This window comes from Xiphophorus couchianus, chromosome 24 (genome assembly GCF_001444195.1).
Source record: "Xiphophorus couchianus chromosome 24, X_couchianus-1.0, whole genome shotgun sequence".
Classification (NCBI taxonomy): Eukaryota; Metazoa; Chordata; class Actinopteri; order Cyprinodontiformes; family Poeciliidae; genus Xiphophorus; species Xiphophorus couchianus.
This window is the reverse complement of record NC_040251.1, coordinates 16071234-16096463: the sequence shown is the minus strand read 5'-3', so window position 1 is coordinate 16096463 and position 25230 is coordinate 16071234. Positions and strand designations below refer to the sequence as shown.

The 25230-nt window shown below is 38.8% G+C and overlaps 1 protein-coding gene across 2 annotated transcripts in view; it reads right to left on the bottom strand.

The window, feature by feature from the left end:
- Positions 1-3236: 3236 nt before the first annotated feature.
- The window catches only part of LOC114140870 (vang-like protein 1), a 44520-nt gene continuing 22526 nt past the window's right edge, over positions 3237-25230 (bottom strand). Inside the window, exons 1-7 of one of the 2 annotated variants that reach the window (XM_028011159.1) lie at positions 19482-20309; positions 14179-14610; positions 13698-13873; positions 8414-8547; positions 6503-6650; positions 5331-5565; positions 3237-4686 (exon numbers count right to left, since the gene is read on the bottom strand). In XM_028011159.1, the coding sequence (XP_027866960.1) occupies positions 4426-4686; positions 5331-5565; positions 6503-6650; positions 8414-8547; positions 13698-13873; positions 14179-14610; positions 19482-19631 (1536 nt within the window). In that variant the 5' untranslated portion in view covers positions 19632-20309 and the 3' untranslated portion in view covers positions 3237-4425. Of the gene's footprint in view, positions 4687-5330; positions 5566-6502; positions 6651-8413; positions 8548-13697; positions 13874-14178; positions 14611-19481; positions 20310-25230 lie in introns of those variants that run through there. The other variant, XM_028011158.1, reaches the window with a different exon arrangement.

The following is a 25230-nucleotide window of genomic DNA, read 5'->3' as shown; positions in this document are numbered from 1 at the left end:
GTAAGTGTGTTTGTTGTTTTTCAAACACACACAAATTAGTCCTAATTGAAGCAAAATGAATCTCTTCCTCTTTCAGTGAACATTTTCATGCTGAATTATTCAAACATTGGTAAATAATTCAGCTCTGTAATGGTAGTGGACACCTGGACTTTGAGGCCCCTGGGGCCCGGAAAACTTCATAATGAGAGCCACAGATAAAAAAAAAATAAAAAAAACTCCACATGAATAAAAGATGCAAAGCTACTCAAGAATCGCTATGCGTGATAAACAGGATGTTAGTTCAGACAAGGCAAGTAAACATGTCACACTCTCTCTAGAGGAAACTGAGGTCATAAAATCTAAATCTGACGTTTGTGGGAATTAAAAGAAACGAGGTGTGTGAGATTTGTTAAGGAGTCGCTTTTTGCTCCAAACCAAAAACCGGCGGGTTTTCCTGTTTCGATTCAATCGCCACATAACCAGGTCATCACAGAGATGGAAACGAGGGGAAGGCAGCTTTCCATTTAGATGCAAATTCTCCAATCAGAGCCGACATTCGTTTAGCCGCGCGGCTCTGACGGGCCGGCGGCGAGCCAGTTACCTCTGAGCTCCATGACGACGAGAAAACCACAAAAAAAAAAAAAGACAGAAGAGGATGTTTGGTCCAGACGTGTCATCCAGCAGAGCGGGACGCTTAACAAACAACGACAGGCGGAGAGAGTTGGCGAGCCAGACAGGAAGTAAACCCGTATGGAGACGATGATTAGCTAAACAATGGCCTATTTTAGAGTGACGGATTGCACGTGACGTCACGCTCTCCAGAACTCTGCTATGATGGACGTTAAAACAACCAATGCAACCTTTAAAGCCAGTATAAAGATAGACAAAAATTGCTTTTATTTAGTTAATTTCACTTTAAAAATAGTCACAGGTGCTCAGTTTCCTGTTCTCAGCTGACAGGAGTGGCACCCGGTGTGGTCTTCTGCTGCTGTAGCCTTTCCCTCCCTCCCTGAACGTCTGACCACCGTTATCTGTCGACTTCAAATGAGTGGAAGAACGGGTCGCTTCGTTAGGAAATGCTCCGACTCCTGCATACTACTCAGGAATCCTCCAATTTCTCCTTTTAGCAAACTCTCTAAGGGAAGATGTTGAAGTTTACAGCAGAAGTGAACGACCTTCGTGAAAATACTCCGTCCTCTGGAAAACAACGAGCTCAGTCAACTTTAAAAGAGCAAAAACTAAATGCCATTTAAGCGATGTTTGTTTATCTCACAACAGAAGAAAATATTGTTACAAAGTGGCTGATTTCAATCATCTTTTCTGTGATTTGTACGATGGAATAATTATGAGAATAGTCAAAATATTAGCAGATTATAGACCTAATTTTACTTGAAGAAAATCTTAAAATTTTGATAAGTTGTTTTAATTTTTGTTATTGTAGTTCTCCTAATATTATGACTTTAGTCGCGCAATATTCAGCTTTTAATGTCATCTGACTTTATTCTCCTTCTACTATAAAACATCATTTAGTATATAAAGGCTACAGACCATATTTGTTAATGTTTTTATTGTTAAAAAGCTTCTGTACGGCCTCTTCGGGTCATTTTCTCCTAAAAGTGGCGCCAATCAGAATACACCAGGCTGCACCTGCAGCTGTCCAGATGGTGCGTTTGTTGCTTCAGGACATTTGAGCACCACTCTGCCACACATCGTTTTCCAGTCAAAAACAGCCCAACATACAGTGGAAATTTTGAATTACAAAAATAAAACGCACCTGCATAAAATAAAACTGGTTGAAGCGAAGCTGCAATCCTAAATAACAAGCAGCATCACAGCAGTTTTACAAATGTTCATAAAGTTTTTTACAAATATTAATGTTGTGCAACTGAAAAGGACCTGAAAATTCATAGTCAGAAGCCCGACTGTGGACAGAGAGGGCCGTTACCAGGCAACAGTGGGACAGATGGGGAAGAAAAGGCAGGACACACACAAACACACACAGCCTTAATATCCTTCAGGGGGCCCAAAGGTAGCTTAGTGAGTTGTGGGGCCCGCCCTTTCTAGACGCCATAGTGTGCTTGGGACCCTCCATGGTGATAAAAGTAAGTGCACACACACACACACACACACACACACACACACACACAGATGTGCGTGTTTACATAAATACAATGTAAAAACATGAGGCACCGTCAAGTTACGATCAGAAGGTAAACCATACAGATTTTGTTTTTCTTCAGCTTTATACACCTGTGCCAATCCTGGTGGAACCACCAGGGGGCAGTAGAGGCCACAATGATTCCTGACCTCTGTGATTTGTGCCACTTTGCAGAGTGCCTGCTGCACTCTGCAAAGTGCTGCTGGGATTTTTAGCTTATATAGGAGTATTTTTGTTGTTATTATGCAAAACACAAGTCCTACTTAAAGGGACTGACCTCCAAAGATTGGATGTTTATGAGACGTCAGGCGGTAGAAGAAAAAACCAGTTGGGACGGCGGTTCCACCCTGCTGATCCGCCTCCGCCGATTCCTGGTCTGATACAACGAAGCGATGAGAAGCGCTGACATGGAAATCACTGCTGAGCTCAAAGGATGGGTGAAAACGTTTTACACTACTGTGGAAATGTATTCGCACCTTAGTAAAAAAAAAAATAATTTTTTTTTTAATCTGAAAAGTGTGGCGTATAGTTTTTTTTAAAAACTCTGATAGATGAAAAAAACTGAATTTGTTTTCCATCATTAGAATTTTATTTTAATCAGAATTCTGACTTTAATCTCCTGAAATTAAAGTCACAAACAACAGGTCATAATACTAAGATTAAACTCAAAGCTCTGAGAATAAACTCAGAATTTTGAGGAAAAAAATATAATTCTGAAGTGAGTCAAAACTTTGAGAAACAATTATAATTGAGATTAAAGTCAGAATTTTGAGAACAAAACTTGTAATTCTGAGATTAAAGTCAGAATTTTGTTGTGTTGGAATGGCCCAGTCAAAGTCCAGAATAAGTCAAACTGAAGCTCTCCATTGAAAAAGGAGCTAATAACCAAATCAGAATGTGCAAAATGTTCAGTTTGTAGAGGGATAACGGTCAAGATGTGGAAAATAAGTGCATGCCACACTTTTCAGATTTTCCTCTGTTGTTAATTACATAAAATACCAATAAAATGTTCCGGTTTGTAGTTTTAACTGGACAAAATGTTACAGGAGCAAGAAGACTGCTACATTTTGCCGCCATTTTCATTCACAATAGAAACCAGTTCTTTATAAAAGCGCTTTTAATGTGTAAAAAAACATGAAGATCTGTCATTTAAAGTCTGGAAACTTTTGCTTGGAAGGGGCAAAGCAGACGTAGAACTGACAGAATGTGCTGCTACGTGATGCAGAGCCGCTCTGCAGAAATCAGTAGTTATTTCTATATTTCAGAACCAGCAGCTCTGTCTCGTCGTGTCAGGCAGATGCGGCAGACACAAAAGCCCTGAGAGGATTACTGAACCTTTGTGGAAGAGTTCACGTCTTTGGGCGCGAGTTCGTTTTCACTTCCTGGTTATCCAAACCGCCGCCGCCGCCAATGATGATGATGATGTCGATGCACCTGGAGAACTGCAGATTAAATTCAAAACTGTTTCTTTTAAGTCTGTCTTCCAGTTCCAAACAAAGACATCAGTTCTGAGTCTCTGTTGGGAACTTTGGAGTGAATTTTTCCAGACTCGTTTGGCTTCGGTTTCTCAAAAAAGAAACATCAAACATGACAAACAGCGCAAACTTTTACATTAACTAGGACTTTATGTGGTAAACCAACATGAAGGAGGACATGATTGTATTGTCCATGTCCTGAAAATCTTTTTCCTTTTTCAGAAGGACAAAATAAGGTTTTTAACCGATACAAAGCTGAAAAGTGTGGTGTGCTTTTATTTTCAGCCCCTTTTACTCATTCTCCTATTTAGGTGTATATTTTTCAGAATTAAATATCTGTATGATTTTCCTTCTATGCCCTATTTATGTTGGTTTTGTCAAATAAAATCCCAAGTTTGCAAAATCCAATTTCTCTTACATCATATTTGAAATGTAAAGCATTTTTACAACTGAAGGTGACATAGTTACCAGATTGTGCTATAAAATGGTTCCATGTACCTGGAAATACATCATACTGCCCCTTTAATACTTTTGAAAGGGACTGTATAATCATACATACAGTATTGTGCACAACCTAATCTCGATCAAACCCGTGAGCGAAATCCTGCAACAATTCTTCTTTTCACCAAGTCAAACATTAAAATAGCAATAATTTCAGACATGTGATATATAAATTCATTTATATATATATTCATATATATTAAAAACAAAGAAAAGTACATATAAAAAACTTCAAACCCTAATTAGCAACATTTGAAAGCAATGTGACATGGTGAGGAATAAAAAAAACAAAACAGAAAAATAGCTGGTGTCCTACACCGAGGTTTCAGACTGTAGTCGCAGGACAAACTTGTGAGATTTGGGGTCGATGTATTCCTCCGACATCTGGACGTAAGGGATCTTCCTGGACGTCACCACCAGGCTGAAGTCCACACACTTGAGCAAGAAGACGCTTCCGTCCTTCAGGCCGCTGGTGACCGACGCCTCGCTGATCAGCGTCCAGCGGCGGCCCAGCCAGTGGTCCTTACCGTACTGCAGGGTGGGCCCCGGCGACAGGTAGCTCTCCAGAAATGCCTGGATGGAAAACGGCACAAAGCAGGAGTAATGAAAACATTAATACTGACCCGATGCAGCGCACATCAGTTGTTATCTGACGATGACTAGCTGCTAGCTGGCAAGTAGTCCATATAACGCGCTAAATCTTAAATGTACACTTGATATATAAAAGAAAAATGGACCCAGTGATTTACTACTAATTGTCAACACTGATAACTAGTTAACAATGTCAAGAAAAAGTTTTAATTAAAAAAATATATATCAAAGGAGAAGGATGCAGCTCAGTTATGCTAGCTTGACTTTGACAACTTAACATGTATATGTGCTGTGGAATTCTGTGTGTTTCGGTTCAGTTAGAAAATTTAAAAAAGGCAACTTGAACACACCAACTGTGACAGATCATCAGTAGAGCAGGTGCTTAAATTAGCTAACCTACCGCAGCTGTGTTAGATTAGCTAATAGCAGCAGTAGCTGATCTAACAGCGATCACATTAATAATTGTAAAATAAACATCAAACCTGAAAACTTATAACAAGACATTGCATCCTTTCTTTAGATTCTTTGTGTAATTTTCCTGCTAGTGTGGCGCGCGATACATCCCGTAACATATGAATCCAGTGATATCTATCCCTGATTGGACCCTCAGAACTTCAGGCGCTGACCTTGGGCGTCAGGTTGTTGGTGATGCAGAAGGCCAGGTGCTGCTGGATGCTCTCCATGCTGTGGCAGTGCTGCTGCTTGGTGGTCCTCAGGTACTTCTGCAAGGCGCGCGCCATGGAGGGGAAGATGGCTTGAGCCGCCTCTCGGGGGTCCATCACGTCCCCCGGGGCCTTCTTCGGCTCCTCCTCCTGCATGCGCTTGATGTGGGTGAAGGCCTCCTCCACTGCCACCACCAGTCTAGGAGGAAGCACAGCAAACAAATGAGGAACATTCATGGCACACCTTTCCAACTCTGACTTCATTTGAAAGGGGCAGTTTTATGTAAAATCGACTTTTGTAGCTTTACATCATATTATATTATTCACTGGAGTGTTGCTTTGATTCTTTCATTCATGTTTGAGAAATCCTTTAATCTCCACGCCTGGTTGGAAATTAAAGGATTCGCCTTGGAGGTAAAGCTCCTCCCCCACTCAGCTCCTTCAGACTTGCCAGCAGCAATTAGCAAACACCTGGTGGAACTGCGCATCTCATTATAGGAGCTGCTTCTCAGAGCAACGCTTAAAAATGTTGCTAAAGGGTTAATAGAGGAGCCATGTTGTCATAAAGAAAGAGCAGGCGTTTTTAAAGAGACAGAGACCCAAATACAAGGTGTTAAATTACAAAGTCCAATTTCTTTTGGTCATTTTTGATATATAAAGCATTTTTAGAACAACTGAATATTACAGTTACTTGTCCATGCTGTACTATGTGTCTTGAAAAAAAAAAAAATACTGTTCCTTTAAACTAAGCGGAAATATTTTTTTCCCTCCAGATGATTTTCCTGAGATTGTGAAAACCAATGTTTAGAACGCTGAAGCTGTTATGTCTGGCTGTTTATATTGAACTTTACCACACTTAAAAAAATTAAGTCCATTATTATCATTTTGTTTTTTTATTATTCGTTGAACCTGCATTCTATAACAGGTTAAGATTTACTACTACTCACTAACTCTCCCTGTCTCCTTTGATGGAGGGAGAGTTGTTTTCCCTCCACCAAACTTTCCTCCTCTGATTCAAATCAGGTATTTAGAACCCTAAGCTATATAAAAATACCTGCATTCAAATTTCAGACAGAGTATGTTTTCCTTCTTCGTTTTTTACGCATAAATTTAATTTCCGTGGCTTCCACACTCACCGTGCCCTGCGTTTGCGGACGCGCCTCTCGTGCTCGGCCTCCTCATAGTAGAGCTCGTTGTGGCTGGTGTCGCGGCGCCGGGCTGCAGCTGCGATCATGGCTCTGGACTGGGACTGGGCCATTCCCGCTGAGGCGTTGTTCCCCGGACCTGAGATCAGCAGAAATCAACAGACTTGAAGAGAAGTCAAAGAAAAAGCTCGTCAGACATTGTAAAAATCACTTGAAGTCACTTGGGTGCTTAGAAACAACATTTAATCAAGCAGAGATTATGGTCTCTCTCTCAAAATGCAGCAGAAAGAGAAGCAGAGGAAGCCTCTGAGCAGCTGCTGCAGAATAAAAATGAAGAATAGCGACACTCGAGGGAGGAACGACAACTGTCGGCGATCCAGCTAGTGACTTAAGGTGGAAGACAAACGGCTAACTTGAGCGCCTGAATGAATCTTGAGTACGCCTGAGGAACGGCAATAATTTAATCGATGGGTTGTGTTACATTCCTGCCAGCTGACACCAGCGTGAAACTTTTCCCTCAACCTGTGGCATGCAGACAGTAGAGTGCTGTGTGTTTTAGCCAGTGACTCAATCAGCAGCAGAAACATCTTCACATACTTACTGTCCCACAGGTAGGCTTTCAGTCTAGCCTCAAAGACGTCTTAAAGGGGTTAGCGTCGGGGCAAATGAGGAGAAATAAAGTTATTATGAAGGACATCAACTCAGTCTGCTTGCAGTTTTTACACGTTGCAGCACATTAACTATAAATCATCCGGGCTTCATGCAACTGTCCACAATTTCACAATTATGTTGCATTAAGAAATCGATTTCTGCCTTCCAGCATCCAAATGTCCTGTAATGAGTTAATACAAGCTGATAAGGCAATCATTAATATTTTTTTTCATCAAAAACTGTGAGTTTATCACAGAAGGTGCTGGCAACACTGTTCAGCGTGGGAGTTGTTACTGAGGGAGGAAAACAGCATAAATGTGTTTAAAAATAAAGCACAGAACTGCTTTAAAGCCGAAGCGTCAAATCAAGATGATGAATGTTCTTAAAGGGCCGAATGTATTGATAAAACTGTTAAAATATTAATTAATTCTTAAAATTAAATAATACTGAACATATTCTCAGTCACTCCAGGATTTCACGCTTGTTTTTGTGATTTTTTTAATATAATGGTAAATGTGAGTTTTTATCATTTGACCTAAAGTGTTTAGTAGAAATACTGCCACCTGCAGGTGGGAATTAATTATCACTTAGAGCCTAACTTTTTCATAATTTTTGTAAAACATCTGCAATAAACTCAAAATTGTGCATTAGTGCGAAAAGGTGAAACAGTTTTGCTAATTTTGTGTGAATTTCCACAATAAAAACAAGAAACTGGAGGAGCTGATTGATGTAATTTGGCAGCAAACAGATAAAAACAGCTTTGAATTGATTGATAAAATAATATTTGAGTATGCTGTTATCTTGACGGTTCTATTTATGTGTCTTTAGAGTCTAGAGGGAGACTGTTGACTTTTTATTCTCAGATTTTTTCCCAGAATTCTGTCTTTTTTCTCAAAATTTTGACTTTTTTCTATCAGATTCCCCCCCCAGAATTCTGACTTTTAATCCTAGAAAGTTAAATTCAGAATAATTCTGGTACATTCTGAGAAAAAAGTCAGAATTCTGTGAAAAAATAATAATAAGAAAATTTCTGAGGCCCTAATTGTCTTCCGTTGAAAATGGCGTTCATGTAATTGCTAAAATATTATTTAAGCATACAATGGCTAATTTCAAGGTTCTGTTTACGTGTCCCTCTGGGCCACATAAAACCTCATAGCGGGCCAGATTTGGCCCACTGGCCTTGAGTTTGACACGTATGTGCTGGAGTATTAGAAAAAGCCCAAATACACAGCAGACATGCAGGGAACTCACCGTCCACGTTGTAGACCTTGAGGCCGGCCAGGTGCTTGGCCGCCCGGGACTTGGAGGCAGAAAGCAGAGCCGGGTTGTGGATGGGGAAGTCGCAGTAGTAGCGCTCTATGATGGCCAGGGCGGCCCGCTGAATACTGGAGGAAACAAGGGGAAGCAAATCAGAGAGGCGTTGTAGCCCAAAGCTGCTCTGGACTGATGGAGAAGGAAACAGAAAAACAAGCCACAAGACATTTTTCTTTCTGTGTAAGGTTCTAAAAACCTGCTGTAGGTTTGAAAATGCTCCAGAGGAAGACGAAATAACAGATGGAGGAGATTTTGGCTCACTTTCAAATATTTATGACTCAAAAAAAAGCATTTCTTGAGGATAACAAGCGCCACTCACACAAAGAAGAGAAAGCAGTGAGCATGAAGAGAGATGTTTGCTTCTAACGGAGGAATCACGAAAAGAAAAACAAATTAGAAAGTATTCGCACTCCTTCAACCTTTTCACATTTAATCAGTGAAAAAAATACAAACTTCAATAAAACACAAAATATAGTGTAATTCCTAAATTGAAAAAACACAAAATATTTTTGTCTGTTGCGCTTGAAATAGACTAAACTATCTTAGAAGTAACTTTTCAGCAAGATTTATTAACTTTTTTAAGTAAGTAAATTCTTAATATTGATCAAAAGTTACTAGTTTTATTGGCAGATTATTTCACTTATGAAAAGGCAAAAATGTTTTATTATAAATGAAACAATAGAACTAGAACTTCTTTCCAAATTTTAAGGAATTATTTACTTAAAACAAGCTAATATATCTTGCTGAAAAGTAACTTGTAAGTTAGTTTTGTCTTATTTCAAGCGTACAAAGATATTTGGAAAAAAAACTGAACAGAAATAAACTTTTTTCAGTGCAAGTGGTTGGAAAATAATTTATAATTTTTACTGGAAAGTAAACAATCAGTTATGCTCTCCACAAATATGGACTTAAAAGAACAACTAATTCTAAATATACTTTTATTTATTTAAAAATTTTGATGTGTAATGGCTGCATTTAGCTAAATGTAATGTTTGAATTGTTGATTTTTGTGTTTTTATCATGTAAAGCACTTTGAACCACCTTGTTGCTGAAACATGCTTTACAAATAAGCTTGACTGATATTTATCTACATATCTAAGTGAGAATAAAGACTAAAATCAAAAGGCCTGTATCAAATATTTAGTTTATGGTTGTAACATAATAAAACCTGGACGTGTTCAGAGTGGATTGATGCTGCTGCAGCACTAAAAGTAATGACTTTGTGAGCAGCAGAGCACCACCATGTTTGTCACATTTCAAAGAGAAGGATCAACAGGAAACCGATTCATGTATTTTCTCTAGATTTATTTAATGAAGGTCGCAGTCGCAGCACTTCCTGACAAAACGCAGGTTGGCGACAGGTGAGCTGTAGTTCAAAAAGTCATTAACTTTTCCAAATAACAAGCTCTTCTTCTAAGATTTGACTGGAATTAGCTGTGAATCTACTTTCTGCCCAGATGACAGGATGACCCTCCATGTTTTCAAACGTGAAACTTGATGTCATGACAGGAGAAAGAAGTCGGCAGCTGCAGCTTGGATCGGCGTCGCTGCGTGCCAGGTCTTGTCTTTCACAGCCCAGGACGATTAAACCGACTGTACACAAGCAGGCTGTTTTCACATGTTATATTCCATAAATCATCTGCTCTTATAATGTAATAAGCTGCCTCATGTTCCAGGAAGCGCAATTAATCACTTCCAACTGGTAACAGCAGCAGTTTATAATTAGTAGCTGAACTTCGACAATTCTGAATAGCCGAGTTTAATACAAATGTTGTTGCTTTAAATGTTCTAGTTTTTGTTATTGTAGTATTTAAAACAGTTACCTAAAGGTTAGCTGCACTAAACCTAAAGCACAAATAATAAACATAAGTTATGCTAATGCTAAAGTGCTAACTTTAATTAAGATTATATTAGATATTGTATTTATGTTAACGTTATGTTTTCTACTGTCTGTTTTATTTGGTTCCTTTAAGTTTGAAATAAAGAGGAAACAGAACTGTGGCGTAAAAACACACTTCAAAATAAGAGCATGAAAATAAACAAAGAATTCCTAAGATTTGGTAACCAAAACTTCAACTCATATGTAAATATAAATAAATTAGCATTTCACAATTGATACGGAAAAATTAATGCAAGTGCGCTAAATATTTTCAAAGTTAGCAAAAGCGCCAAACGGAAAACAGGTATATAAAAAGGTTTGAGCACCAAACTGAGGCATGTTTCACACAGTAAAGTTACCATTAAGAGTTTCTCTACAAATGCTCCACATTGTGTTGCTCTTTCCCATCAGGCGAAGTACTTTCAATCTTTTCTACCCCCTTTAAGTACAGGAAACCCTGGTCCACCCTTTCCAAACGGAAATGAGAGAATCCTGCTCTTTTGCTTCGTGGGCTGGTGTGGAAACTTTCAACACAAAACAAAAGATGACTGTGCATTTTTGAAGCAGTAGAAATCGGCTCTGGATGAGGAATTTCCATCCAAGTTGACTGCTTAACGCTGCACCGCCTTTATTCTAGTCCAGATATTAAACACACACTCTATGCAGAGGTTTTTGTTCAGCGTTTTGTCTGCTAACTTAATATCACCAGCCTGCAGCATGCGCTTCCTATTATCCTATATGAGGATAACAGCGTGACCCCTGATCCACTGATGGAGGCTCTTTATCCGCGTTCTGTCCTCCTTCTGCTTCCACTTTCTGCTTTCAGCGACGGCTCATTTACTGCATCACAAACATTACAATCTCACTCCTTCTGTCGCGTTCAGTGTCAGTTTAACAAAGAGGAGCCAAAAAAATGGAGGCAAATCACTAAAACAAATGTTTTAAAACAAAAATGTTAATCTGATTAAATTTCAGACTTAGAAATACCCTAGAAACACTTAGAAAAAAGTCTAAGTAGCTTTGGTTTAGTTTTTAGTTCAATTATTTTAGATACAGCTCTGGAAAAAATGAAGAGATCACTTAAAATTATCAGTTTCTCCAATTTTACTTTTTATAGGTTTATGTTTGAGTAAAATGAACATTGTTCTTTTATTCTATGAACTACTGACAACATGTCTCCGAAATTACAAGCAAAAATGTTTTTGTATTTATTTGCAGAAAAATAACAACATAGATGCAGCGTTCTCAGACCCCAAAGAAGTTCAGATTCATTTAGAAACAACAATACTAATGTTTTAACTCAGGAAGAGTTTAGAAATCAATATTTGGTGGAAAACCCAGGAGGCTTTCAATGGACAGGTGTTTTTTTACTAACTTACAAGTAACTTTTCAGCTTGTTTTAATAATGGTCAATAAATCCTTAATATTGATGAAAAAGTTCTAGTTTCAGTTGCAGATTATTTCACTAATAACAAGACACTATTCCTATATTGTCAGTGAAATAATCTGCCAATTGAAAAGATTCTTTTTCATCAATATTAAGGATTTATTGACTTTAAACAATAACTACTTCTAAGTTGTTTATTTAAGATATTTGCACTAGAATCTCCAACAGGCATGAATGTTTTTGCAATGCTCATAATGTGACAAAACGAATAAGCAACATGAGAAATGCACCTGCATGTTCGCTTTAAGTTATGAAGCAAAGAATTCGGGTCAGATTTCTCGTTGCCGTCATAAAAAGAAGCTTCATCTATAAATCCATCAGGTTTTATTGTAAGCCATCAGCAATAGGGGCGTGAGAAACTGGAAACCAGAGCTGCTGCGTTCAGCTAAAAATGCTGTTTTCATGTAGAGCTGACATAAACAAGGTTTTGCTTTCCTCCAGCTCAACAAACGGGACTCTGCTGGATTCTTCAACATGACTCCTGCATTAACTATTAAACTCTTGTTTTCTATTCTCTCTTACACCCTCCTTTAACTTCCTCCAGTGTTTTCTCCTCTTTCTTCCTCTCTGAAGTCTTCCCGTCTCATCCTGAACTGCAAAATTCATTTTTCATTTTGTCTCTGAGGCTCAACCCGATGAAATCCTTCCTCTCATTGTGGAATATTCAACCATCTTTGACTTGAGGTGTCCCAGTTTCTGGGTTTTATTCTGCCTTCGTCTCCTTCACATGTTTTCTGTTTTTGCCTCCTCGTCGATATTAGCACACTTCTCTTCCTCTATTTTGTTGTTTCAGGAAGTCCTGAGGTTTCCAGGCCTCTCACTCACTAACTGAGAAAATACATTCTCACATAGAAAGCTATCCAAACCAATCTGTACAGATGTGAACCAGACAAATAGAGTGTTGATTTTTTATCTGAGCACACGCAGAATGTTAATAAGTGAACAATGCAAAATTTCTTTAAAATAACATGTTTTATTCTCAGATAAGGGCATAATCTTATTTAAAAATTGTTCAACTTTTAACACTGATTGTCCACAGGAGTCCCAAAGCAGCTAATTTTCTAATAGCGTAGCTATTTTTTCACTTTGCATTTTGGCTAGCTTTGCACAAACGTAGCTTCTCCGAAATAACTAAATAAAAGGTTCCAGATAAACTCTAAACTCTAAATTTAGTTTTGGGTTTTGTAAACTTTTATTTGTGTTGAAGTTTTGGTTATTGATTGCTAAGAACTCTTCAAGCAGTTAGACCTTTATAGTCATGCTTTTATTATGACAGTTCTGTTTCCTCTCCTCATATTCTCTCTTTTAAAAAAACACTATTAAGCAAGTGGCAAGTATACAATAAATGAACAAATTAATACATGAAAAAATAACAAAGGATGTTAATTACATAAATAAAAAAATTAATTTTTTGAGAGCCATTTTGTTGGTACTCTTATCTACATGGTTGAACTTAGCCTGTTGAATATGACCAATTAGTACTAGCATGCTATTGCTAGTTAGCTTCAGCTTGCTAATGCTAGCTAGCATTAGCATACTAATGCTAATGAGTGAGAATGCAAGAATGCATTAGCGTAACTAATGCAAATTAGCACTTTAGCTTTAGCATAACTACTGTTTATGGTTAGCACAACTAGTTTTTTAGCTACAGTGCCCAACACTGTAACCCTGTAATGTATAAATGTTAATCCTTTCTCATCTCATCAGAAAACAATGTTTTGTTAGCCAGGTTATGTTTAAGTGATTTCTTGATTGTACAGGTGTGAAAAACGATCAGTTCGATTAGCAAAACTGAGCCTAATTATAGTTATTTCATAATTTCAGAAGAGTGTGAGTTATGTTTTCACATGGTATGGAAGAAAAGCAGAGGAACTCTTCGCAGGTGTTCTCCTCACCTGAGTTGTCCGAGGTTGTAGTGCCGCGTCTCGCCGTCTGTGGCGCGCGTGACGCAGACGGAGAAACATGGCTGGAGCTGCCGGAGCTCCAGCAGGACAACGGCCAGGTAGTGGATGAAGAGCAGAGCGTCCACCAGGGAGACCGCGTACTGCACAATTCCCTGGTAGTTCTCGTCCTACGGGAACAAACATGGCTCACTTTTAACCAGATAATCAATGTCTGAATATGCAGTACAAGAAGAAGCGGTGTAAGACTAGATGTAGAGCATCTGCAGCCTTTTAAACCTCCACCAAATGGGATTTAAAATTATGACTCAGAATAAACATCACTGCAGGGAGCAGAAATCTGTGTTTTGCTTGGCATTAAAAATAAATATGTCTGCAGCGTATCAAACCTCTTAAAATGTCTCTGAAGAATACCATCCATTTCCAGATCTACTTTTTAGTTTTAGCAGAGAAAGCTGTAAGTCTTTTCACGTACTTGTGAGTCGAGTATCCGGACACTGTAGAAGAGCCAGTAGGAGATGACAAAGAGGAGCACCAGCACCGCCAGCAGGATTCTGAAGACAAAAGCGCGCGGGAGGCCTGCCCGCGCTGGCCGGAAGAAGAGCGCCCAGACCGCCAGGAGGAGGATGAGCAGCTTGAAGGCCACGGAGATGAAGAGCCCCTCGCAGGCCGTCCCGCAGCTCTGCAGCTTCTCCGGCCAGAGGATGTGAGGCAACACGAGGAAGGCGAGCGGCGTGAAGAACACCAGCAGGCCCAGGATCACAGCGATGGAGCGGGCGACGTAGCGGCGGCAGTCCAGCCCCACGCTGTCCTCCAGGTCTTTGGTGATGCGGACGATGTCCTCCTGGGAGAGGCTGTGCTCCGAGGTGCCGGTGATGGCGGTGGTGGTCTCCCCCCAGTTATCATCCTGAATCAATAAATCAATTAATCAATTAATTGCACAATTTATCGCTTTTTCTCTTTCTAACAATGACTGGATACAAAAGTCTTCAGTTTGGTGCTTTAGTCCCAATAATTTCGTCTACAGAGACTTATTTGTTGTTTCGTTTATTTACATAAACTTCCAGAAAACTGTAAAACGGCCAAAACACTGAGTCCCTTTAAATCTAGACCTGTTTAGATTTGCTTTTTAACCATAACAGATAAAATACTAACCAACATTTTGATGTGCAATGACAGCATTTAGCAAAATCTAATGTTTAAATAGTTGATTTTTGTGTTTCATGATGTGAATCACCGCCTTGGTTATTTTGGAGAGTTAAACGTTCATTAGAATTTAAAATTTATTCATCTTTGAGAATCAATTTTTATGCCATTACCGTTATATTACTTGAAAATGGTCTCAAAATAACAATATTATATAATTTATCGCAGTAATTTCTGGAACAATTCATCGTCAGACATAATGATTGTTAGTAAAAGATACAACATTTTATTGTTTTTAGATATTTTAAGTCAATTTTAGCTACAGAAAACAATTAACTATTGGAATTGATTCACTCTTTAAGAAGCTATTTTGAATTTAAATGCATTTTCTACACATTAAGACGTGTCTTTATCCATTTTAGCCGACATGCGTTAAGATATATCCAAGCCTACAAGAAAGAAAGGAGAAATGTGGTTCACGTGGAAAAAGAAAACCAAAGTGAGCTGCCAAGTGGGCCGTGCGCTGACGTCTGAGTCTGACTGCATCCGCAGATAACGACGCTTAAAACAACAGAGATAAGGAACCTTTACACAGCAACCACAAAACGGGGTAATGGAGGCCTGCAAGCGGCTGAAAATGGAACATTAAATGAAAAAACAAAAGTGACATGTGGTACAATATGTACTATAGTAAAATGATGTCAAGTTGAGTCTCTAAACCTGATTTTGTTACTCAGTCTCTGTTTTAAATAACAAAAAAGAAGACAAACTTAGAGTTTAAGCCAATTTGCATCTGTATGGTCTGTTGTCCTGAGATTTACTTTCACAAGTGGAGCATTGCAGCGTTTGCTTTGATGCTCTATGAAAGGACTGGAGCAAAAAGTTAAAAGTTAAAGAGGGAAACAGGAAAGGTCTGCTTCTACACCTGCAGAAAGAGAGAAACAAAACCCACAATGGATTGTACGAATTAAATATATATATATATATATATATTTGTTTTCTGAGATTTGTGAATATTTTGAGGATTTTATTCCATTTATAGGTGCAGCAGAATATCAGTCAGAGCTGCTGACATGTCGGCTCTTCACCTCAGATTCATCTGGGTTTTCACCTGCGGTTGTAAATCTCCGTGTCACCGTCTGCATTTCTCTAGAGAGAGAAATGTCCACCAACCGACCTCATGAGGTCTGAACTAGGCTCTGGAATGCAGGACCGGGGTTCACAGGGTCAGAGTTCACGTGGGACCACATTCCTGACATTGGCCGTTTTAAATCAAACCTCAGCCCCATTAAACTCTAAGCCAAACATGCAATTTATTCATAGGATTCAACAAATAAGGGGAGGAATTGCAGCTGCGAGGCAAAGGGAGATCTCATTAAGCAGCAAATAAATTATTTCTGCTTGAGCCAAATATGGAGGAGAGAGTTTGCAGAAGAGAACAATATGAGAGAGCAATCAGCCAGATTCATGCAGCATGTTGGCCATTCGTCTCCTAAAAACAGGAAAAACATTTTGGTTAATATTCTACTAATGTCAAGGGAACACTATTTCATGATTGCTGTGTTTCTATCAAAGAATAAACGCGGCATGAATAAGTTTGTTCACATGATAAGTGATTAAAAAACGTCATCCTCCAACTACTTCCTGTCGTTTTCTTCTTCATGGTTTAGACAAGTTGTCTAAATGTCATTAAACTTAACTAAATGCTGCAATTTAAACCAAATAATTATTTCAGAATATGCAAGAAAAAAAACAGACCAAGACATAAAGTTAAGTGGAAATGTTGGTATTTTCAGGATTAAAATGACAATAATTTATACAAATAACAAAAATAACATAAGACAAAAGAACATTTTTGCAAATCAATGTCTTTCAATAAAAATCTGAGAAAATCCAGAAATAGTCATAGAAGTTGCTCAAGTAAATGTAACTGAGTAAATGTAATGAGTCATAACCCAACTGTGGTGGTGACATGTTGGCATAGGGGGCCCAAATGAAAATCTGCCCAGCGCCCCAAAAGAGCTTTGCTCGGCCCTGTCTCAACGCTCATTTTATTCGTTTGTTTGCGCGCTTGTTAGTTTGGTGTGGATGTTCAATAACAAGACGGCCAATTAAAGACAAAAAAGCAATTGATTCAGGGAAGTACAGACATGAGAAATCTTCTGCACACACACACACACACACACACACACACACACACACACACACACACACACACACACACACACACACACACACTGTGCATGTGAAAACACACACCGCTACCCAGAAGCTGTCAGATCTGCTCTTGTTCTACAGCTGCAGTGAGGAATTTGACCCAGCAGCTCGTATTATGGAAGGAGCTGAAATTAAATAAAATATTCAACAGGAAAGGAAGAATAAAAAGATTTAAAAACAGAAAGAGAGAGAATGTGCCTCACCGATTTACTCAGCATTAATCATACGAAGATTAAGACCTAGATAAGTACAGTTCAAACAGAGGTGAAGATGTTGCTTCAGCCATGAAAAGTCAAACAGTTTTCAGTTTTAGATTCTGGTTTTTAAAGAGTTAATGACACAATCTGACGCCTTAAAAAGCCTCTTTAAGGCTTTTAAACGTTTAAACATTGAAAAATATGTTACATAATGATAATCAGATGATGTCAAACAAAAGATTTATCAATAGAATAAACTTTGCATGCTATAAGATGATAGAATGTCACCTTTGTCTCAACTTTCTTTCTTAAATTCAGTGAAAAAGTGTTCAGAGTAAGCGACCACATGCCAGAATATCTTTAGATCGCAGGATTGACAAATTCTACAAACTAAAGGCATAAAAAATGTCTCTAATTCAGCAGAGAGGCAAACAACCATAACAAAAACAAGAGACTATGTTCCAACGTCAGAGCAATAGCATAACAGAAGGGGGCAGATTAGATGTAAAAGGTTCTTTGATAAAAATCCCTAAAAACTGTAAACTAAATGCTTCAACATGGGGAATTTGATGCTGAGCGTTAAACACTCATTTAAACCAACTTTACGCTACATTAAAAAGCTCAAATCAAAAACCATGCGAACGTTTAAAACTCGAGTTGTTCAGAAATGTAAGAAAAGCAACTTTTTAAACAACATTTAGGTAAAATGTTGTTTTTTGGTTAAAAAAACAGCTTTGTCACTATTTATTTTAAGAATTGTGTGATTTTTTTACTGTTCAGTTGTTCTGCATTACAGATCTTAATCTGGGTGAACTTTAAACTGCCTCTATTCTATTAACATAACAAGTTAATAGAGAGACAGGACAGCAGGTCAGAGGAACCTGCATGAGATCCATAGCTTAGAGTGGCCTAGTCAAAGTCAAGATTGAACTGACTTTTAAAAAAAGCATGTTTCCAGATGCAGAGGAATGAATCTGAGTAAAATTGAGGGAAATTTCAGTTTCTAGATGTGCAAAAACTCATCCAGAAAATTTCCAAATAGCATTTACATCACATGTGTCAAACCTGAGGGCCGTGGGCCAAATCCAGCCCGCTGTAGCTTTTAAGTGGCCCTCTAGATTCTAGACTAAACACTAATTGTGCTTACATATTATGTCATAAATCAAATTAATGCAGTTTTATCTGTTTCCTGCTAAATTATAACAATCAGTCCCTCCAGTTTCTTGAGAATTATTGTAAAAAATCACACAAAATCAACAGAAAACACTGGAGGTACTGGAAAGATGTTCAATAATATTATTTAATTTTAAGAATTAATTGATCTTTTAACAGTTTGTGAACAGGTTTTATTGATACACTCTGGCACTACCGGCCCTTTAAGAGCATTGATGATTGTGATTTGGTTCAAAACAAACATTAGTTTGACACCCCTGATTTAACTGAAGTATAATTTTTATACTCCAATTTTTTTTTAAAAGCGTTTATGTTTTTATTTCACACAAATCATAAATAATAGTCACCATAATGTAAGAAAATCTTTTAAAAAACCAATATGTATGAAGGGTTAGATGGCTCTTTCTCCGCTGGAGAATAAATAACATCTATTGTCCGCCACAGTAAATGAAGCGTCCACTAAAAGCCTGTTTTCTGTTGTTCAGCTCTAAGTGCAGGAACGCTGCTTACTCCTGGGAGGCCGGCAAGGTGTGTGTGTCTGTTTGTGAAAAATATAGCAACATGCATTCCTCACTGCAGCTTCAACACAGTGGATGATGTTTGCGGCTGCCAGGAACGTGTCAGGACAAGGAAGGAAACAAGAAAAAAACACGACCGTTCAGATAGACAATGGAGAACTGAAACAGTTTGGAGAGTTGGGACGAGAAATACTGGAAAAAATTAAATAAAAACCTGATACATTTTCTGTAAATATGTTTATGGGTTGTCGTCAGGAGACACCTGTGTTTTCTTTCCACTCTGGCTGCTTTCGTAAACATCCTGTGATGCAGCAGCGTTGGATCTAAGAGCGCCACATGTGAACAGAGTCGTTTAAAGTTTATGCCTGAGAGCAAATGCATTCCAGATCATGCAGATGATTTCATTAGGAACTAAAACAACTCTGAAAATTAAAAGTCAACATCTGTTGGCAGCGAATTAACAGCCAGCGCGTATTCCGGTCGCTACGGCGGTAATCAGATTAGCCCAACCGACGTGTCAATCGTACCTGGCTCGTTTTAGAGTTTAGAGGTGAACTCCTGCGGATTTCTTCTTCTATGGTGCTGATGATCACCTCCTTTACTGCCTCTACTGCCTCTCCAACCTCCAGCACCTGCAAAACCTCGTCCCCTTCCTCCATCACCGTTGGCGACAGCATCCGAATTAATCTTGTTTCTGAACTTCAGCTTGGCGCTCCAGCCGGTACTAAACCATGGCGATTCATCCCGGAGTGTGACCTCACCGACTGTCCATTCGCCCCCCCACTCCTCGCTTTATCCGTCTTTATATAGAAACCTCTCCCATCATGCCTCAGGAGGTATTGTATGGAACGGCGCGCTCACTTGGCACATAATGTGAGGGGCTTTGTGAGGAAAGACGCGGAGCGAGGGAGCATGGGGAGATGAAGAGGAGTTGGGATGGAGGGGGTGAAGAGCCAATCACAGTTTGCGCTCGTCTCTCTCCTCAGCACCACTCTACGATTATTGCTTCTGACCCAGTGAGCACCGCGGCGTCTCCGTGCCGCCACGAGAACCGTCACATGTATGTTCACGTGTGTTCGTGCGTGTCCATGTGTGTGTGCCTCTGGGGAGGTAAAACACAGCCGCTCCAAACGCTCGATGTCATCAGAGTCAGGTCGCGGTCTCTTGTTTTATGAACTATTTAGATTTCTCAAAGTTTCAACCAGAGTTCAGATCAGGTTACAAATACTCTAAAAACTAGGGAAGCGCAATTTCTGCTTGTTTTGTTTGTCACCTTTCACTAATTTCATTTTCATTTTTGTGCAAAGTTAGAGTTCATCTTCTCCTGCTTAAATCTGATTGGAAAAACTCGTGGCTCATGGCTCTGCTTAATAAATCAATTAATCAAATGATAAATTATAAGAAGGTCATGATTTATCGTTTTTCTTCTTCAGCTTGGTCTCAACTAGCTCCATTTTGAGGGACAATTTTGTTAACAGAGACTTCATAATTAATTTTATTTGTTGTTTCTGTGGTTTAGTTTATTTATTCTGGATATTTCAAATGTCTTGCAGTTCCAATGTTCAATGTTCATTAGAATTTGAAGTTTATTGATCTTGCTCTAAAATGGTCTCAAAGCAACAATATCATTGTTTATTGGAATAACTTCTAGGACAATTTATCATCCAGGAAAATCAATTATCATGGCCCTAATGGTTGGCTTCTTCTTATATGGCATCCCATTCCGATCAAAAACACTGAGGAGCATATTTCTTTGCACTCTAACCGTACAATAATAGCTTGATTCATGCTTCAGTACTACGGAAGCTGGCTACAAAATAGAGGAAAACCGTAGGACATCGCACAAAATGTTCCTAATAGATGATCTCGCGTAGTTTCAAGATGGATGTAGAAAGTCCCAAAACAGCAAGGTTAGTGGAGAAATTGCCAAAAAGGCAAAGTCATTCAAAGCCACCTTGACTCAATATTCCTTCCAACTCATTGAACTATGTTCAACCAAGACAAGAAAAAGCGGGAAACGTGGCATCTACTTAACTACAAACCTTGGAGACCCGATATTACGTGTAGCTTTATCCGTAAACGCTCTGACATCAGAGCCAGGTCAGACTCACCAGAAAGAAGGGGTCCCAAACATGAACGCAAGCTCTCTGCCTCTTCCACGTCCTGGACATTTCTGCGTCCGTGTCTGCGCTCTTCCAGCGTACGGAGGTGAACCTACCTGTGCGGCCGTCTGCAGAGGAGTGCAGGGCGCTTTGTGTTGCTTGTACCGTATGGTCCATGTGCAACGTTCAGCTCTAGTTGGCAAACAGCTGAGATCACAGAGCAGCTGAGGTTAATTAGCGACAATGAACTGAACTGCAGGCAGGGTGGGAGGAAGGTCAACGAGAAAGCAGAGTTGGGAATTATGGGACTCAATGGAGATTGGCGAGAAAGAAAGTAAGAGAGGATATGATTTGGATTTCATCCTTTGGAGAATGTGAGTTGGAAGCAATTCAAAGAACACAAGCAATTCAAACCAGATTGCCCCCAAATTTGATCACTGCCACAAATAGCAACAAAGAAAATGAGTAAAATAACACGGCTTCATACAACATCAGGGTTTCCCCCAGTGTTTTATAAGCCTGGTGGGCCATCAGGCTGTACTTGAGTTCCCACCAGACTAAGGATTTTTCTTTAAGCTTGAATTTAAGGCTTTATTGTTAGTGCTAATAAATTGTTAGTAATGTCTTCCAATAACACAATTACCTTGTGACATTTTCAAATTTCCTGTCAATTTAAAAAAGATTTTTACTCAAAAGCATGACTGTCCTTAGCATGATGTTTCCTTTCTGCATCTGCTACTTCTAGTCCCATTTCTTACTCACATCACTGCAAAAACACTAAATCTTACCAAGTATTTTGGTCTACTTTCTTGTGCAAATATCTTACTACGCTTGAAATAAAATAAAACTAACTTACAAGTAACTTTTCAGCAAGAGATAAGAGCTTGTTTTAAGTAAATAGCACTTGTTCCATTGGCAAATTATTTCCCTTAAAACACGACAGTTTATAATCTGCCAATATTAAGAATATATCTTGCTGAAAGGTTACTTGTTAGTTAGTTTTCTTATTTCAAGTGTACTAAGATGCGGCTCTTGAAAAAATGAAGAGACCACTGAACTGGACCGCATTGAAAACCTCCTGGTTATTCTACCAAATATTAATTTCTAAACTCTTTCTGAGTTAAAACATTAGTATTGTTGTTTCTAAATGAATATGAACTTGTTTTCTTTGCATTATTTGAGGTCTGACGGCACTGTACATTTTTGTTATTTTGACCATTTCTCATTTTCTACAAATAAAAACAACATTTTGCTTGGAATTTCAGAGACATGTAGACAGTAGTTCATAGAATAAAAGAACAATGTTTGTTTTAGTCAAACATAAACTTACAAAAAGTAACATCAGAAAAACAAATCATTTTAAGTGGTCTCATAGTTGTTTCCAGAGCTGTATTTGCAGTAGAAAGTAGACCAAAATACTTAAGATTTTGTGTTTTTGTAGTGTAAGCTGAGGAACTGCCAGTCCGCCACTTAACGCCAAATCAAATCTCCAGTAAAACAAGCAACAACAGGGCAATAGATTGACTATCAACTCATCAATAGAGTCAATACGTCTGCTAGCATCCAACTAGCTGCGCCACAGACTGAACAACATGTTCTGCTGCTGAGGAGTCTTTTAACAAACTCACACACATTAGCATTCAGCTTGGGGCTTTGGAGCGGATCCTGAAAACAGAGGAACCTGTTAGAACAGCTCTATTCAAGTTTATTCATCATCTCTTAACAGTATCAGATGTTTTCCCCTCATGGAGGTCCAGACGAAGGCTGCTGTTTGTTTTACACGTGACATGTTGGGGAATGTTTACCGGATCGAACCGTTTTAGGAAGCGGAGAGTGTGTTATAAATGGACAGAAGATGGAAAAGATGAATAGAGTTACATAGAGGATGAGAAAGATTGTTAAAGATTACAAGACAGATGAAACTGCTGTACAAGTTTACCTTAAGGTATCTAAAAATATTATTTAGAAGAAGGAAAGGAGCTAAATAAATCCTGACCCTGATTTATATCAGAGCATAATGATGGAATAGAGTGGCCTAATTACAATCTGGACCTACTTCCAGTTGGGAAGACTTGGAAACGGATGTGCATAGATGGTCCAATCTGAGGGAAATGGAGCTAATTTCCAAATTAGAACAGGCAAAAAATGTAAAGTCTACATGTAAAAAGCTGATGTCGTTATTCCCCATAAGACTTGCAGCTTCTGAGAGAAACCAGGCGGCAGTGTTTGCTTTTTCATGGGGATTCAGAACAAATTAATGATTAAAAAAATTACAGGAAGATATTTTATTAATATATTAAATGAGCCACAGAGGCAAAGAGTTACATGTTGCTCTGGAGCAGAAGCTAAAACTGCCACACCTTAATTTTTTTATTCATTTATAAAGTAAAAAACCATATTTATCAAAAGGAACCAATGAGCTATGGTTTTTGTGTCAGCGCATATCATCATAACAAATTGATTTAGTATTTTCTCTTGAGTTCAGAACCAGTTCTACTGGGGCATTGGCCTCGGTTGGCCCCCTTCTAGGACTGCCCATGCCTGGAGGAGTTTTTAAGAAAGCTGTAAGTTTGCAGCAGCTCCTTCCAACAAATAGATGCTTTGTCAGGAAGGAGTTGAATAATTGGAGACATTAAAATTAAAGTATATTAGTTGTGTCAATGTATTTTAGCTGAGCATTTTTTCCCAACATTTCCTTTTTTTAACCAATCTACAAGCAAATCCTCCCAAAATCTAAGCACGCCCGGTGTTAAAAAAACTCACTCCCCAGCCGACACATTCCCATGCAGTCCCCTCCCATCTCTGTCTGTTTAACAATTCCGGCGGCGAAACATCACAGACACAGTCATGAGAACGCTCTCTGCCGGATTGTGAGGACATCCCTGCCTTAAGCAACGTGATGCTTTGTCAGCCGAGACTCTGATTAAGACCCAGCAGCGAGACGCTGAGATCAGACGGACCAAAAGAGAAACATTAGCATTCTGGAGCATATGCGAGTCCCAGACGCTGCAGCGTGAATAAGACATGATGAATAAAATAATAAAGGACGTCTGTGCTGTGTGTTAAATCCTGTTATGTGTTCAAATTCGACACACATACAAAGAATCTACTATGAAGAGGAAGTGAGCCAAGTGGGTCAGTAAACCTCATGTTTTCTCAACAGTCCATTCATCTCAACACTTGATGGAAGCCTGCTGGGAAAAGATCAAGTTCAGTTAGGAATGCTAACATTGGTGCTAATGGTTAGCATAGGATGCTAAACACCTATTAAAATGTCAAATCTCTGAATTATTTGTTTAAAACAGAAAAACTATGTTTCAGTTTTACATCATGTCATTATGTTATCCCCTTATCAAAAAACACATGGAGAGTTGTTTTGACTCTTTCATGCATGTTTGAGGAATTACTTAATCGCCATGGCAACCAATCAGTTGTACAAAACGTCTGGTTGGTCCTAGCCCAAACTTCAAGATGAAGCTCCTCCTCAGAGCGGCAGTTTTCAAGTTTCAAAGCTTCCGCCTCACAGAGTATCCCTCCCCCACTCAGCTCCTTCAGACTAGCCAGCAGCCATTAGCAAACACCTGGTGGAACTGCTGAGCTCATTATAGGAGCTACGTCTCAATGGTAAAAACATTGTTAAAGAGTTAATAAAGGAGCCATGTTGGGGTGACTTCCTGAAGGTGGAGTTTCAAAAAAATTTGGAGTTTTTAAACAAACCGAGGCCCAATTTTCAGGTAGCAAGTCAGGAAGTAAAATATCTTTTTGAAGACATATTTGATATTGATAACATTTTTACAACAAGTGAAGGTAACAATCACTTGATTATACTATAAAATGACACTATTTGGCTGGAAAACACAAAATACTGCATCTTTAAGCAAAAATTTCTCTCACACACACAGTGTGACATCATCTAGAAGTAATGACCTATTTCATGCTTTGACCTAGAAGTGGGTCATTAATGATCTACCTTTAAACTTTTAATGACCAGAAGGTCAAGGTAAATAATCTAAACGCTTTTAAATCAGACTTAATTAAATTCTTGCTGTCAGGTCAAAGATTTAAAAAAAAATTGGAAATCAGAAACCGTCAAAACTCTCGATCTTAAATATTTTTCCAGTCACCACCAGTAGTCAGGTCTGTTAATGTAAAGTTTGCAATCGTTGTGAATACA